At 43.0% G+C, this 15451-nt stretch overlaps 1 protein-coding gene across 6 annotated transcripts in view; it reads right to left on the bottom strand.

The window, feature by feature from the left end:
- Positions 1-15451, bottom strand: part of LOC111979376 (transcriptional repressor p66 alpha) — a 44995-nt gene that overhangs the window by 14245 nt on the left and 15299 nt on the right. For all 6 annotated transcript variants that reach the window (XM_024009867.3, XM_070448764.1, XM_024009869.2 and 3 more), the window contains exons 2-3: positions 7571-8089; positions 1758-1887 (exon numbers count right to left, since the gene is read on the bottom strand). In XM_024009867.3, coding sequence (XP_023865635.1) covers positions 1758-1887; positions 7571-8085 — 645 coding nt within the window. In that variant the 5' untranslated portion in view covers positions 8086-8089. The remainder of the gene's footprint in view (positions 1-1757; positions 1888-7570; positions 8090-15451) is intronic.

Genomic DNA, 15451 nt, shown 5'->3' with positions numbered 1-15451 from the left:
AGAGAGATCCTTGATGGAAACCTGCTCAGGATCTCAGACTGGGGTGAAGATTTACCTTCCAACAGAACAATGACCCTTAGCACACAGCCAAGACAACGCAGGAGTCTCTCAATGTCCTTGAGTGGCCCAGCCAGATCCTGGACTTGAACCTGATCGAACATCTCTGGAGAGACATGAAAATAGCTGTGCAGTGATGCTCCCCATCCAACCTAACAGAGCTTGAGAGGATCTGCAGAGAAGAATGGGAGAAACTCCCCAAGTACAGGTGTGCCAAGTTGGGATGCACAATATATCGGTGAACATATCGGAATAGGCCAATATTAGCAACAATGCCAACATCGGTATCGGCGCGATTTCTAGTTTGACGCCGATGTGCAAAACCGATGTCAAAGCTGATGTGCATACCTATATAACGTAGATTAATGACGTAATGACGCCACGTAAAATTTTGCGCTATACATGCAACACAGCATTCCTAACCAAGCCCACAATGTCTGCTGTGTGGATCGAGCAGTCAACAAGTCGAGCAGTCATTTGAAAGAGTAAGAAAATCTCAGCGAGACAACTCAATGGCAAAATCCATTAACTTGCCCTTGACAATCAACCATTCTCTGTCGTGGGTGACCAAGTGCGCTATTTCTGGAGTTACTGCCGACACAGGCTGTGAACCATGCTCGATGCAATGTACAAGGACCGCTACTTCGATGCAGACAAGAAACAGGGTTTACGTGAAATGTTACATACACAGCTGAACAAGATGGAACCGTACACAGTGACAGTGCGCACCGAGGAAGAGGCGCCACGGACAGACAGAGCTGAAACTTCACTGCTTGACATGTTTGATGAAATCCTGGTTGAGAATGAAACGACTGAACAAATGAACAACGAAACAGCACAGCAAGTAAGTGAATGAAATAGGTTTTGATTGTTTTACTGGTAATTGGGACATAGGTAAATCCCAACAAAATAACTTTTTGGTCAGTGTGGTGTGTGTAACCTTTATTTAACTAGGCAAGTCAGTTAAGAACAAATTCTTATTTACAATGACGGCCTACCCCGGCCAAACCCGGACGACGCTGGACCAATTGTGCCCCGCGCTACGGGACTCCCAATAACGGCTGAATGTGATACAACCTGGATTCGAACCAGGGACTGTGGTGACGCCTCTTGCACTAAGATGCAGTGCCTTAGACCGCTGTGTCCATGTGTGTGCGGTAACTATTTAAACTGTACTAGAATGCTTAAAAGGCCGCTAAAAGTTTAAATATCGGTATCGTTTTTTTGGGCAAGGAAAATATTGGATATCGGTATCGGCCAAAAATGTCATATTGGTGCATCACTAGTGCCAAGCTTGTAGCGTCATACCCAAGAAGACTCAAAGCCATAATCACTGCCAAAGGTGCTTCAACAAAGTACTGAGTAAACGGTCTGAATACTTAAGTAAATGGTATATTTCAGTTTGTTATTTGTAATATATTAGCAAAAATTGTCATTATGAGGTATTGTGTGTAGATTGATGGGGAAAAAACTATTTAATACATTTTATAGAGTAAGGCTGGAACGTAACAAAATGTGGAAAAAGGGAAGGGGTCTGAATACTTTCTGAATGCCCTGTACATATGAAGTGGGTAAAAAACGATGTAACATTATTAAAGGGACCAGTGTTCAATGACTATGTACATGGTGCAGGATTAAGTACCGGGTGGTAACAGTGACTAAAGTTCAGGGCAGGGTACTGGTATAGTTCTTTCACTAACCATAAGTAGGTCTGTGTCCAGCTCCTTGAGGTGGTTCAAGCCGTTCATCGGCGGACTGCAGGAGTCATTATCCGACAGGACAATGACATCATCGTCTGGGGACAGGGGACACTTCTCCCTCATTAAGGTGCTAATCGAAGAAGAAAATAGTGATTAATTCTACACACAATAACCTGTAATGACAAAGCAAAAACAGGTTTTTAGAAATGTTTGCTAATTAATAAAAATAAATAAACTGAAATATTACATAAGTATTCAGACCCTTTACTCAGTACTTTGCTGGTGCACCTTTGGCAGCGATTACAGCCTCGAGTCTTCTTGGATATGACGCTACATACTTTGCACTAGTCCTGAGTGCTCTGGAACTTTATGCCATTGATCTTTTTCTCAATCATAACTAGTTTCCCAGTCCCTGCCACTGATCAACATCCCCACAGCATGATGCTGCTACCATGCTTCACCGTAGGGATAGTGCCAGGTTTCCTCCAGACGAGATGTTTGATATTCAGGCCAAAGAGTTCAATCTTGTTTTCATCAAACCAGAGAATCTTGTTTCTCAAGGTCTGAGAGTCCTTTAGGTGCCTTTTGGCAAACTCCAAGCGGGCTGTCATATGCATTTTAATGAGGAGTGGCTTCCATCTGGCCACTCTAGCATAAAGGCCTGATTGGTGGAGTGCTGTAGAGATGGTTGTCCCTGTGAAAAGTTCTCCCATCTCCACAGAGGAACTCTGGAGCTCTGTCAGAGTGACCATCGGGTTCTTGGTCACCTCCCTGACCAAGGCCCTTCTCCTCTGATTGCTCAGTTTGGCGGGGCGGCCAGCTCTAGGAAGAGTCTTGGGGGTTCCAAACGTCTTCCATTTTTTAGAATGATGGAGGCCACTGTGTTCTTGGGGACCTTCAATGCTGCAGGAATGTTTTGTTACCCTTCCCCAGATCTGTGCCTCGACACAATCCTGTCTCGGAGCTCTACAGACAATTCCTTCGACTTCATGGCTTGGTTTTTGCTCTGACATGCACTGTCAACTGTGGGACCTTATATAGAGAGGTGTGTGCCTTTCCAAATCATGTCCAATCAATTTGTAGATACATCAAGATACGTCAACCACAGGTGGACTCCAATCAAGTTGTAGATACATCAAGGATGATCAATGGAAACAAGATGCACCTGAGTTCAATTTCGAGTCTCTTAGCAAACGCTGTGAATACTTATGCAAATAAGGTATGTTTTTTATTTTTCATAAATGTGCAAAAATGACTAACGACCTGTTTTCACTTTCTCTTTATGGGATTTTGTGTGTAGATTGATGAAGGAAAAAAAGTAAATTGATCAATTTTAGAATGATGCTGTAACGTAATAAAATGTGGAAAAAGGGAAGGGGTCTGAATACTTTCTGAATGCACTGTATGTATAGCACATTATCAAGTCATCGAGTGTTAATGAAAAATAGTTTTTTGGGACGAGGATATTGAGAAAGGAGGATCAATTATCCAGGTTTAGACCATACCGTGAAATTCTACCTTACAAGCCGTTAACCAACAATGCAGTTCAAGAAGTAGAGTTTAGAAATGATTTACTAAATAAACTAAAAGTAAAAGATTTAATAAAAAGTAACAAAATAACAACAACAAGGCTATATACAGGGGGTACCGGTACAGAGTCAATGTGAAGGGGGGACAGGTTAGTCGAGGTCATTTGTACGTGTAGGTAGGGTAAAGCGACTACTCATAGATAATAAAACAGTAGCAGCAATTTAAAAAACTAGGGGGGGGGGGGTCAATGTAAATAGTGCAGGTGGCACTATTTACATTGACTTGGTGCTCTGGTACTGACTTGGTGCTCTGGTACTGCTTGCTGTGCGGTAGCAGAGAGAACAGTCCACGACTTTGTTGACTGGGGCCTTTGATTTTTTGGGGGGGCCTTCCTCTGACACCGCCTAGTATATAGGTCTTGGATGTCAGGAAGCTGGGGCCCAGTGATGTACTAGGCCATACGCACTAGCCTCTGTAGCGCCTTACGGTCAGATGCCGAGCAGTTGCCATACCAGGCGGTGAAGCAACCGGTCAGGATGCTCTCGGTGGTGCAGCTGTAGAACTTTGAGGATCTGGGGACCCGTGCCAAATCTTTTCAGTCTCCTGAAGGGGAGAATATGTGCCATCTTCACGACTGTCTTGGTGTGTTTGGACCATGATAGTTTGTTGGTGATGTGGACACCAAGGAACTTGAAATTCTCGACCCGCTCCACTGCAGCCCCGTCGATGTTAATGGGGGCCTGTTTGGCCCTCCTTTTCCTGTAGTCCACGATCAGCTCCTTTGTCTTGCTCATATTAGGGAGCAGTTGTTGACCTGGCACCACACTGCCAGGTCTCTGACCTCCTCCCTATATGCTGTCTCATCATTGTCGGTGATCAGGCCTACCACTGTTGTGTCATTGGCAAACTTAATGATAGTGTAGGAGTCGTGAAAAGGGAGTGCAGGAGGGGACTAAGCACGCAACCCAGTGTTGAGGATCAGCGTGGCAGATGTGTTGTTGCCTACCCTTACCACCTGGGGGTGGCCCGCCAGGAAGTCCAGGATCCAGGTGCAGAGGGAGGTGTTTTGTGCCAGGGTCCTTAGCTTAGTGATGAGCTTTGTGGGCACTATGGTGTTGAACGCTGAGCTGTAGTCAATGAATAGCATTCTCACATAGGTGTTCCTTTTGTCCAGGTGGGAAAGGGCAGTGTGGAGTGCGATTGAAATTGCGTCATCTGTGGATCTGTTGGGGCAGTATGTGAATTGGAGTGGGTCTAGGGTGTCCGGGACGATGCTGTTGATGTGAACCATGACCAGCCTTTCAAAGCACTTCATGGCTACCGACGTGAGTGCTACGGGGCAGTAGTCATTTAGGCAGGTTACCTTCGCTTTCTTGAGCACAGGGACTATGGTGCTCTGCTTGAAACAGTTATTACAGACTCGGTCAGGGAGAAGTTGAAAATGTCAGTGAAGACACTTGCCAGTTGATCTGCGCATGCTCTTAGTACACGTCCTGGTAATCCGTCTGGCCCTGCGGTCTTGTGAATGTTAACCTGTTTAAAGGTCTTGCTCACATCGGCTACGGAGAGCGTGATCACACAGTCATCCGGAACAACTGGTGCTCTCATGCATGCTTCAGTGTTGCTTGCCTAGAAGCGAGCATAAAAAAGGTATTTAGCTGGTCTGGTAGGCTTGCATCACTGGGCAGCTCACAGCTGGGTTTCCCTTTGTAGTCCGTAATAGTTTGCAAGCCCTGCCACAGCCGAGTGTCAGAGCCGGTGTAGTAGGATTCAATCTTATTCCTGTATTGACGCTTTGCCCGTTTGATGATTAGTCTGAGGGCACAGCAGGATTTCTTATAAGCGGCAGCTCTAGCCTTTAGCTCGGTGCAGATGTTGCCTGTAATCCATGGCTTCTGGTTGGGATATGTACGCTCAGTCACTGTGGGGACGACGTTGTCAATGCACTTATTGATGAAGCCGGTGACTGAGGTGGTATACTCCTCAATGCCATTGGATAAATCCCGGAACATATTCCAGTCTGTGCTAGCAAAAGAGTCCTGTAGCGTAGCATCCGCGTCATCTGACCACTTCCATATTGAGCGAGCCACTGGTATTTCTTGCTTTAGTTTTGCTGGAAAGCAGGAATCAGGAGGATAGAATCATGGTCAGATTTGCCAAATGGAGGGTGAGGGAGAGCTTTGTATGCCGCTCTGTTTTTTCCTCTGGTTGCACATGTGACGTGCTGGTAGAAATTAGGTTAAACGGATTTAAGTTTGCCTGCAAAGTCCCCGGCCACTAGGAGCGCCGCTTCTGGATGAGCATTTTCTTGTTTGCTTATGGCCTTATACAGCTTGTTGAGTGCGGTCTTAGTGCCAGTATCAGTTTGTGGTGGTAGATCGATGGCTACCAATAATATTGAAAACTCTCTTGGTAGATTGTGTAGTCTACAGCTTATCATGAGGTACTCTACATCAGGCGAGCAATATCTCAAGACTGATTCCATATTAGACATCGCGCACCAGCTGTTATTGACAAATAGACACACACTCCTGCCCCTCGTCTTTCCAGACGAAGCTGCTCTGTCCTGCCGATGCACGGAAAACCTAGCCTGCTCTATATTCTCTGTGTCGTCGTTCAGCCACGACTCGGTGAAACATAATATATCACCGTTTTTAAATGTCCCGTTGGTAGTATAGTCCCGATCGAAGATCATCCACTTTTATTTTCCAGTGATTGCACATTGGCCAATAGAACGGATGGTAAAGGCGGTTTACCCACTCGCCAATTAATTCTCACAAGACACCCCACCCCCTTTATTTCCGTCATTTCTTCAAGCTAATGACGGGGATTTGGGCCTCGTCTTGACAAAGCAGTATATCCTTCGCGTCAGACTCATTAAAGAAAAAATCTTTGTCCTGTTCGAGGTGAGTAATCGCTGTTCTGATGTCCAGAAGCTCTTTTCGGTCATAAGAGACAGTAGCAGCAACATTATGTACAAAATAAGTTACAAACAATGCAAAAAAACAAACAAAATAGCACAGGTGGTTAGGAGCCTGTAAAACGGCAGCCATCCCCTCCGGCGCCATTATTCATTACGCTGCTGCTACTGTTTATTATCTATCCTGATTGCCTAGTCACCTTTACCCCTACCTACATGTACACACAGTATTACCTCAATTACCTCATAACCCCAGCACATTGACTCGGTACCGGTACTCCTTGTATATAGTCTCGTTATTGTTATTTTATTGTGTTACTATCTTTTTTTTTGTTGTTGCAAATTGTCATACATCTTAACTCTGCATTGTTGGGACAGGGCTCGTAAGTAAGCATTTCATGGTCAATTCTACACCCATTGTATTCGACACGTGACAAATAAATTTGATTTGATTTGTTAAGGAGTAACAGTGTTTGTATTGGAAGACTACCAGTTTATATCTGTTGTATGCTCGACCTGGGTCTAGAATCTTCTGTGGGCTTGCCAGTTGCCGCTAGTCTAATGACATTCTGTTTGAGTTTGATCAGCATCAATGAAATGTGGATTGCTGTAAACCTTTATGGATATGAATAACCCAGTTTAGATTGGAAAATGAAAGTTAAATGTAGAGCAAATGATGAACTCTAATGAGACAGATTGTCAATCCTCAGAAGTGGGCATTACAGTACGCAGCCTTCTCCTCCTCGGGGTTTAGCACCTTGAGAGTATGTGTGTGTCGCCCCATTACCACTTCCTGTGGATTAATCACTCATCCAAAGCAGGTCACATGACCCTCCACTCAGGCATCATCACGTGACCCTGCCTCTCACGCCCCCCCCCCCCCTGTTCCTTCCACAGTGGAAACCATGGCAACGGCTGGTTGGAACCAACACAGGCTTCATTTTGTGGAGGGGAGTTTTAGGGTGCAGGTGGTGACAGGGGAAATGGAGGGAGGGCCAGACACTGGAAGTTTTGAAGGACAGTTTTCTTTTGAAAAAAAGTATCAAAAAACTGCACCCCCCCCCCAATAGTAGGTACTCCGTTCAATAAAAGCAATTTCGATTACAATTACAAAATCTTCTTAAAAAAGTACTCTCATTGATCTCACACTATGCCCCCACACACCAAACAGGTTTTAAACACTTGACTTCCGTCAGAACCGAATTCTAAAACTAACTAAGTGCCATCTTGAAACTACTTGAGTAGTCAGGGAAACTGACCTCAAGTCAGTTTTGAATGACGCAGAGTAAATGGTACTAGAACTATAGTAAAAGGAGCTGATCTCACATCAGTTTTTAGGATAATAAATACAGTGTGGTCTCACCCTCTCGAGGTGCTCATGTCCAGCGCCTGCTCTCTTGTCTGGACCTCAACTTTAATGGTAGCCTTCACCTCCGTTGCCGTCATCATACCACTAGCCACCATCGGTTCCGACTTCACGGTCCTGTTCCGCCCATCTAGAGGCACCTCACTTTTCACCCTGACCTGGTCGCTGTGGTCATTCCTCTCAGTCCGGTTGTCTAAGCTCGGATCTGACCATTTCGGGGCCCAGTCCCGCTCTGGGTCCTTTGCTGGTTGAGATGGTAACACTAGCGATAATTTTAACTTGGGTAGTTCTGGTGCCTTCTCAGGCTTGACCACATGTTTAAACTGGTCTAGGTCATCTTTTGTGGTTTCGGGTTGTGGTTCCGGTTTAGTTGAGCTCTCATCATCCTGGTCTGGAGCTCCAGTCTCTGCCCGGTCTAGTTTGGGCTTCTTGCAGTCAGACTCAGTGGGAGGGACTTCTCTCCATAGCGCCCTCTTCTGACTGCGCGTCTGGCGAACAGCCTCCTCAGACATCCCCCTACAAAGAGACAGAAGAAGAAGACTTGGTCAGACATTCACTTGAATAGACAAAGCTGACATCAATAGACAGTAAAGCATATAGCCTTGGACCAGGATGGGTATAGCTGACCTCAAATAAGTTGTAAAACATAAAGTCTATAGAACTTGGACAGGCAGAGCTGACCTTGAATCCATTTTTAGAGATAAAGCCCAGCTGACCTTGAAGCACTTACTGAGGACAGAGGCAAAACACAACGCCAGATTCAGTCCCTCTCTATTAAGCTAGCTAAGTGGGCACCAGATGTTGTCCTGTGGGACAGAATGGAGACAGACGTACAGTGGCTAGTTCTCTCTCCTTTGCTCTCCCTTGTCTGTCAATGGGACCGATGGCAATGGGATTGGAACACACATGACCACCTTGGTGCCCACTACCCAGATGCTAGCGGGTCTTAATCGCTACCTCCCGTTTACACACACACACACACACAGCGATAGGGAAACAGACAGACAGAGGAGGTGCCAGGAAACAAGAAGTTGAGAGACTTGACAAGACTGAGACAAGACTAGACTGTCTGTAGGAGATACTCCGAGACTAATCACAGTCATACAGTAGTGTGAGGAGTTGTGTCCTGCGTCACACATGTGGACTGGGGTCCCACTGCTGTCCTCCATAAATAAACAGAACACTCACTCACTCAGGCCCCTTGTCTGCCCAGTGACGCACGGCAGGAATCTACGGCTTCGGGGAAAAAAACTGCCACATTAACCCTTTCACCACCCCCCTTTTTCCTTTTCTCAGAATAGGGTAGTTATGGCGGCAAATATGCAGCACACACTGCCACACTCATTACTGTACCTGGGCCACACACACGCGCTCACACATCTCATCTGATAAAAGAAAGCTGACTCAAGTTTTTTTTTTTTTTTTCAACCTCTCTGACATCACTGAGGCACACATGACCCTTCCCAGGATTCATAGGGAGACACAAAGCACTTTTTCTAAGAACCAGTCTAAACCGGTTGGCGAGTGATTGTGTGTGTATGTGTGTGTGTGTGTGTGAGAGGCTAAAGCAGTTTTTAACCCTTTGAGGGCCGAAACGGAAACTCAGTTTCTACACTAACAGACGCTTGTATAAGGGATAGGGAGTGAGAGAGAGGGGGGAGAGACGAGAGGAAGGGGGAAAGAAGGGGGGGGGGGTTTGAGGGAGGTAGCGTTCCAAAACACACGTCTGCCGGGAAGATGAGGGAAGAAAAAAAAAAGAGAGAGGGAGGGAGGAATAAAACGCCCAAAATACTGAAGGACACTCATGTCTGCTGCTGTCAAGACTACAACTAGAACTTTTCTGTCGGCACTAGGCAGTAGGGCCTACAAGGCACAGGTCTGGGATCAGCTCACCCTCCTCAAATCCTAAGCTCATCTATTAGGGCACAAAACTAACTTTCGATTAGATTAGTGTCGAAAACTGTGTTGATGCTCCCTGACTGTCTATGAACATAGCTCCATTATCATTTCTACACAGTTTGGTTTCAGTCATTTTAAAGTATATTTAGTTCATTTCCCACCCCTGGTTTAAAGGCTACTTGATCCTATTGTTACAGTGAAAAGTGCAGTGTCACTGTCTATAGAGTGTAGTGGAAGTTGACCCTATCAGCAGCCGGTCCAAGGGCAGTTCAGCTTTTTAACAGGCAAGGTCAGGATCTGAATGACTTAATGGCAGACATGTATCAGGTTACATCTCTATGGAAGCTCACACATCCACCAAGATGATAGATCCATCAGAAAGCTCTCCCCCTTCGCTACACACAGGAAAGGGAAAGAGGGATACCTAGTCAGTTGCACAACTGAATGCATTCAACTGAAATGTGTCTTCCGCATATAGCCCAACACGGGGGGCTACCATAATCGACATCCACGTCATCGGCGCCCGGGGAACAGTGGGTTACTGCCTTGCTCAGGGGCAGAACGACAGATTTTTACCTCGTCAGCTCGGGGAATCAATCCAGCAACCCCAACGCTCTAACCACTAGGCTACCAGGTCTACATTGGCATGATCTTCATCATCACCAACATCATCATCACCTTTGGAAGTTGACCGCTGGTTCTCTTATACAACAGTTATCAGCCAATAACAACACACAATCAGGCCTCTGCACAATAACCTAACGTAGCAGGCATCTTCTCCACAGTGACAGTACGTACATACCAAAACCAGAAGCCATGGATTAGAGGCAACATCCGCACTGAGCTAAAGTGAAATGTCAGAATAATAGTAGAGAGAATGATTTCTTTCTTTCATCACATTCCCAGTGAGTCAGAAGTGTACATACATTCAATTAGTACTTGGTAGCATTGCCTTTAAATTGTTTAACTTGGGTCAAATGTTTCAGTTAGCCTTCCACAAGCTTCCCACAATAAGTTGGGTAAATTTTGGCCCATTCCTCCTGACAGAGCTGGTGTAACTGAGTCAGGTTTGTAGGCTTCCTTGCTCACACACGCTTTTTCAGTTCTGCCCACAAAATTTCTATAGGATTGAGGTCAGGGCTTTGTGATGTCCACTCCAATACCTTGACTTTGTTGTCCTTAAGCCATTTTGCCATAACTTTGGAACTATGCTTGGGGTCATTGTCCATTTGGAAGACCCATTTGCAACCTAGCTTTAACTGCCTGACTGATGTCTTGAGATGTTGCTTCAATATAATCTACATCATTTCCCATCCTCATGATGCCATCTATTTTGTGAAGTGCACCAGTCCCTCCTGCAGCAAAGCACCCCCACAACATGATGCTGCCACCCCCATGCTTCACGGTTGGGATGGTGTTCTTCGGCTTGCAAGCATTCACCTTTTTCCTCCAAACATAACGATGGTCATTATGGCCAAACAGTTCTATTTTTGTTTCATCAGACCAGAGGACATTTCTCTAAAAAGTACGATCTTTGTCCCCATGTGCAGTTGCAAACCGTAGTCTGGCTTTTTTATGGCGGTTTTGGAGCAGTGGCTTCTTCCTTGCTGAGCGGCCTTTCAGGTTATGTCGATATTGGACTCGTTTTACTGTGGATACAGATACTTTTGTACGTGTTTCCTCCGGCATCATCACAAGGTCCTTTGCTGTTGTTCTAGGATTGATTTGCACTTTTCGCACCAAAGTACGTTCATCTCTAGGAGACAGAATGCGTCTCCTTCCTGAGCGGTATGACGACTGCGTGGTCCCATGGTGTTTATATTTCTGTAGTATTGTTTGCGTCTCCTTCCTGAGCGGTATGATGACTGCGTGGTCCCATGGTGTTTATATTTCTGTAGTATTGTTTGTAAAGATGAACATGGTACCTTCAGGCGTTTGGAAATTGCTCCCAAGGATGAACCAGACTTGTGGAGGTCTACAATTTTGTTTCTGAGGTCTTGGATAATTTCTTTTGATTTTCATATGATGTCAAGCAAAGGAGGCACTGAGTTTGAAGGTAGGCCTTGAAATACATCCACAGGTACACCTCCAATTGACTCAAATTATGTCAATTAGCCTATCAAGAAGCTTCTAAAGCCATGACATCATTTTCTGGAATTTTACAAGCTGCAAAATAGTAAAAACTATAGTTTGTTAACAAGAAATTTGTGGAGTGGTGGAAAAAACGAGTTTTAATGACTCCAACCTAAGTGTATGTAAACTTCCGATTTCAACTGTGTATATAAAAACAAAAATGTAAATAAATAAATCGGCCGATTAATCGGTATCGGCTTTTTTTGATCCTCCAATAAATTGGTATCCGCGTTGAAAAATCATAAAATCGGTCGACCTCTAGTCTGTACGCTGTTAGTGTCTTAACGACCGTTCCACAGGTGCATGTTCATTAATTGTTTATGGTTCACTGAACAAGCATGGGAAACAGTGTTTAAACCCTTTACAATGAAGATCTGTGAAGTTATTTGGATTTTTACGAATTATCTTTGAAAGACAGGGTCCTGAAAAAGGGACGTTTATTTTTTTGCTGAGTCTATTTATCTCTCCAAGGTTGCAGAATCTTATCTATTTATATTAACTTTCTATTGAAATGAATTGTGGTATGTTAATTTATATATTTTTAGATGTGAATACCAAGTATGTCTACTTCACCATCCGCCCATTTTATTGGTAACCTACAAGGTAGTGTAAACACAGTATTTGTTAACGATCCAATACGTAATATGGTACACTTGTCATAATTAGGTTTTAATCCACAGAGGCTAGAAAAGTGATCAAGATCTTCAATGATACTGTGCAGGGATCCAGATTGCGTATTTAAGAAAAAAATAGAGTCATCGGCATTCATTGACACTTCAGTTTTTATCCCTTGGATTTCTAACCCCTTGATGTTCTTGTTGGATCTAATTTTAATAGCTAGCATTTCAATGGCTATAATAAATAGATAGGGAGACAACGAACAGCCTTGTTTTTCTCCTCTTAAAAGCTCAATATTTTCTGAGAAGTAACTATTATTTACATCTGGGGTTGCTGTACATAACTTTAACCCATTGTATTAGAGATTAAACTGCTATGAAGACCAGGCCTGGTATCTTAGATGTTTCATAATGTTCAATTGTTTCAAGTAATTCTCGTGTATTATCTCCAATATATCATCCAGGTTAATTTACATGTCCGATCAGGATGAATATCTGGTAAAACCTTTGCTATGCATTTCGCCAGGATTTTTCTATCACAACATTGAAGTGTTAGAGGCCTTCAGTTTTTTAAATGGACTGGATCTTTATACTTAGCACCTGGGTCCTGTTTAAGTAGTAATGAAATCAGACCTTCTTGCTGAGTAGCTGCTAATAATGGATCTTTTTTTATTTAACCTTTATTTAACTAGGCAAGTCAGTTAACTTCTTCGGGGTAGGGGGCAGTATTTTGACGTCTGGATGAAAAGCATGCCAAAAGTAAACTGCCTGTTACTCAGGCCCAGAAGCTAGGATATGCATATAAATTGGTAGATTTAGATAGAAAACACTAAAGTTTCTAAAACGGTTAAAATGATGTCTGTGAGTATAACAGAACTGATATGGCAGGTGAAACTCCGAGGACAAACCATCCAGGATGCTTTTGTTTTAGTTCACTGTTTTCAATTGGTTTTCTATGGGAAACTAGATTTCTGAGGCACCTGGTTGCAGTTCCTATGGCTTCCACTAGATGTCAACAGTCTTTAGAAATTGGTTGATGTTTTTCTTTTGAGTAATGAAGACGTAGCCCTGTTGAGACTGAGTGTCAAGCCAAGTGGACTCTCTTGTTTGTGGCGCGCGACCTGGAGCTCGCTCCACTTTGATTTTATCCGCTATTGAACACAGTATACTCCGTCTTAAATTGTATTGATTATTTACGTTTTAGGATACCTAAAGTTGGATTAGGAAAGTTGTTTGAACTGTTTGGTCCAAGTTTACAGGTAACTTATTAGATAATTTGTAGTCATGTTGGACGAGTTGGAACCGGTGTTTTTCTGAATCAAACGCGCCAAATAAATTGACATTTTGGGGATATAACGAAGGAATTTATCAAACAAAAAGGACCATTTGTGATGTTTATGGGACATTTTGGAGTGCCAACAGAAGAAGATCTTCAAAGGTAAGGCATGAATTATATCGTTATTTCTGACTTTCGTGTCGCACCTCCCTGGTTGAAAATGATTTGTATGATGAGGCGCTGTCCTCAGATAATCGCATGGTTTGCTTTCGCCGTAAAGCCTTTTTGAATTCTGACACGGCGGCTGTATTAACAAGAAGTTAAGCTTTATTTTGGTGTATTGCACTTGTGATTTTATGAAAGTTAAATATTTAAAATAATTTAATTTGAACTTTGCGCTCTGCAATTTCACCGGATGTTGTCGAAACAGGAGTAACAGGTTATCCTCAATAATAACAAAACTAAACTAATTGTGTTTTCTAAAGCAAGAAATAGACCTCTGAACCTATTACTACCTGTCAGGGCAATGAGATTGAGACTGTAACCTCATATATATCTTGGAATTTTAATTGATGACGGCCTCTTTTAAATTGCATATTCAACAACTTACAAAAAAATTGAAATTTGAAGTTGGGATTTTATTTTAGGAGTAAGGCCTGTTTTTCTTTTGAAGCCAGAAGGAGGCTAGTATCAACTACATTTATGCCTATACTAGACTATTGGGATATTTTATATATGAATGCTTCCGCTCAGTGTTTGAGATCAATTGACACCCTTTACCATGAAGCATTGAGATTTATTTTAAAACTGCAAAACCCTTACGCACCACTGAACTTTATATACCGGGGTTGGCTGGCCTTCTCTAGTCAATCGTAGGCTCAGTCACTGGTATACTTTGATTTATAAAGCCATTTGGGTTTAGTACCATTTTATTTGGGCATTTTTATTGTTCAGAAATGTGGTGGGTACTCTCTTCGTTCGCWGGACTTTATCCTGCTAACTGTTCCAAATGAGCGTTTATTTATTTAATTTTTTTGACGACCAGAAATGACGTAAAGGTAACGTAAGGGTAATGGCGGACTGAAGGGATTTATGTAGAGCACCTCAAGATAAAACATAATATTCGAAATATCTGCTAAATTAGACTAAAATATTAACACTACATAATCTGGTGAGTGATAACCTTCAATCTGGACAATAACACAAAACAAATCCTAAAACTAGAGACATTTATCGACAAATATTACGAAAACAGGCAACAACCAAACATGACGGAGAGTAAGACAGGGGAACCGATTACAAAACGAAAACGTGACTCTTCTACAGACACTGATGATTTAATATTCTCACCACCGGGAATGGTAAAGGTCGAAACCGATCTGTTAAAATCAATAAATGACAAACTGGGTATACTTGAATTAGTTAGTAAGGATATAAAAGAGTTGAAGGCAAGCCTAGAGATGAGTGATGAAAAAGCTGCGAGGAAGAATTCGAATGTACCCATTCCATGGCACATGGTTTATGAATTGATACGCAAAACAACGCCGGATTCAAAACTTCGAATTTTCAATTTAAATTACTGTACAAAATTCTTTGCAACTAATAGAATGTTATATATATGGGGTATACAATCTTCCCAGCTCTGCAGATTCTGTTGTGAGGAGGCAGAGTCATTAGATCATTTATTTTGGTATTGTCCATATGTAGCTCGTTTTTGGTCACAGGTCCAGGAATGGCTGAAGAATTGCAACATTTGCCTAGAACTAACGCTACAGATAGCAATACTGGGGATTGAAAAGCCATAGTCAATCAATCAATAATATAATAATTATTTTAGCAAAAATGTTTATTTTTAATTTACAATCTGTAGAAGCTATAAGAATAGGAAGGTTCAAATCTTTTGTGAAGCATCACAGCACAGTTGAAAAATATATGGCAAATAACAATCCGAAA

This window comes from Salvelinus sp. IW2-2015, linkage group LG19 (genome assembly GCF_002910315.2).
Source record: "Salvelinus sp. IW2-2015 linkage group LG19, ASM291031v2, whole genome shotgun sequence".
NCBI classification, from domain to species: Eukaryota; Metazoa; Chordata; class Actinopteri; order Salmoniformes; family Salmonidae; genus Salvelinus; species Salvelinus sp. IW2-2015.
This window is presented reverse-complemented; position numbering and strand designations above follow the sequence as displayed.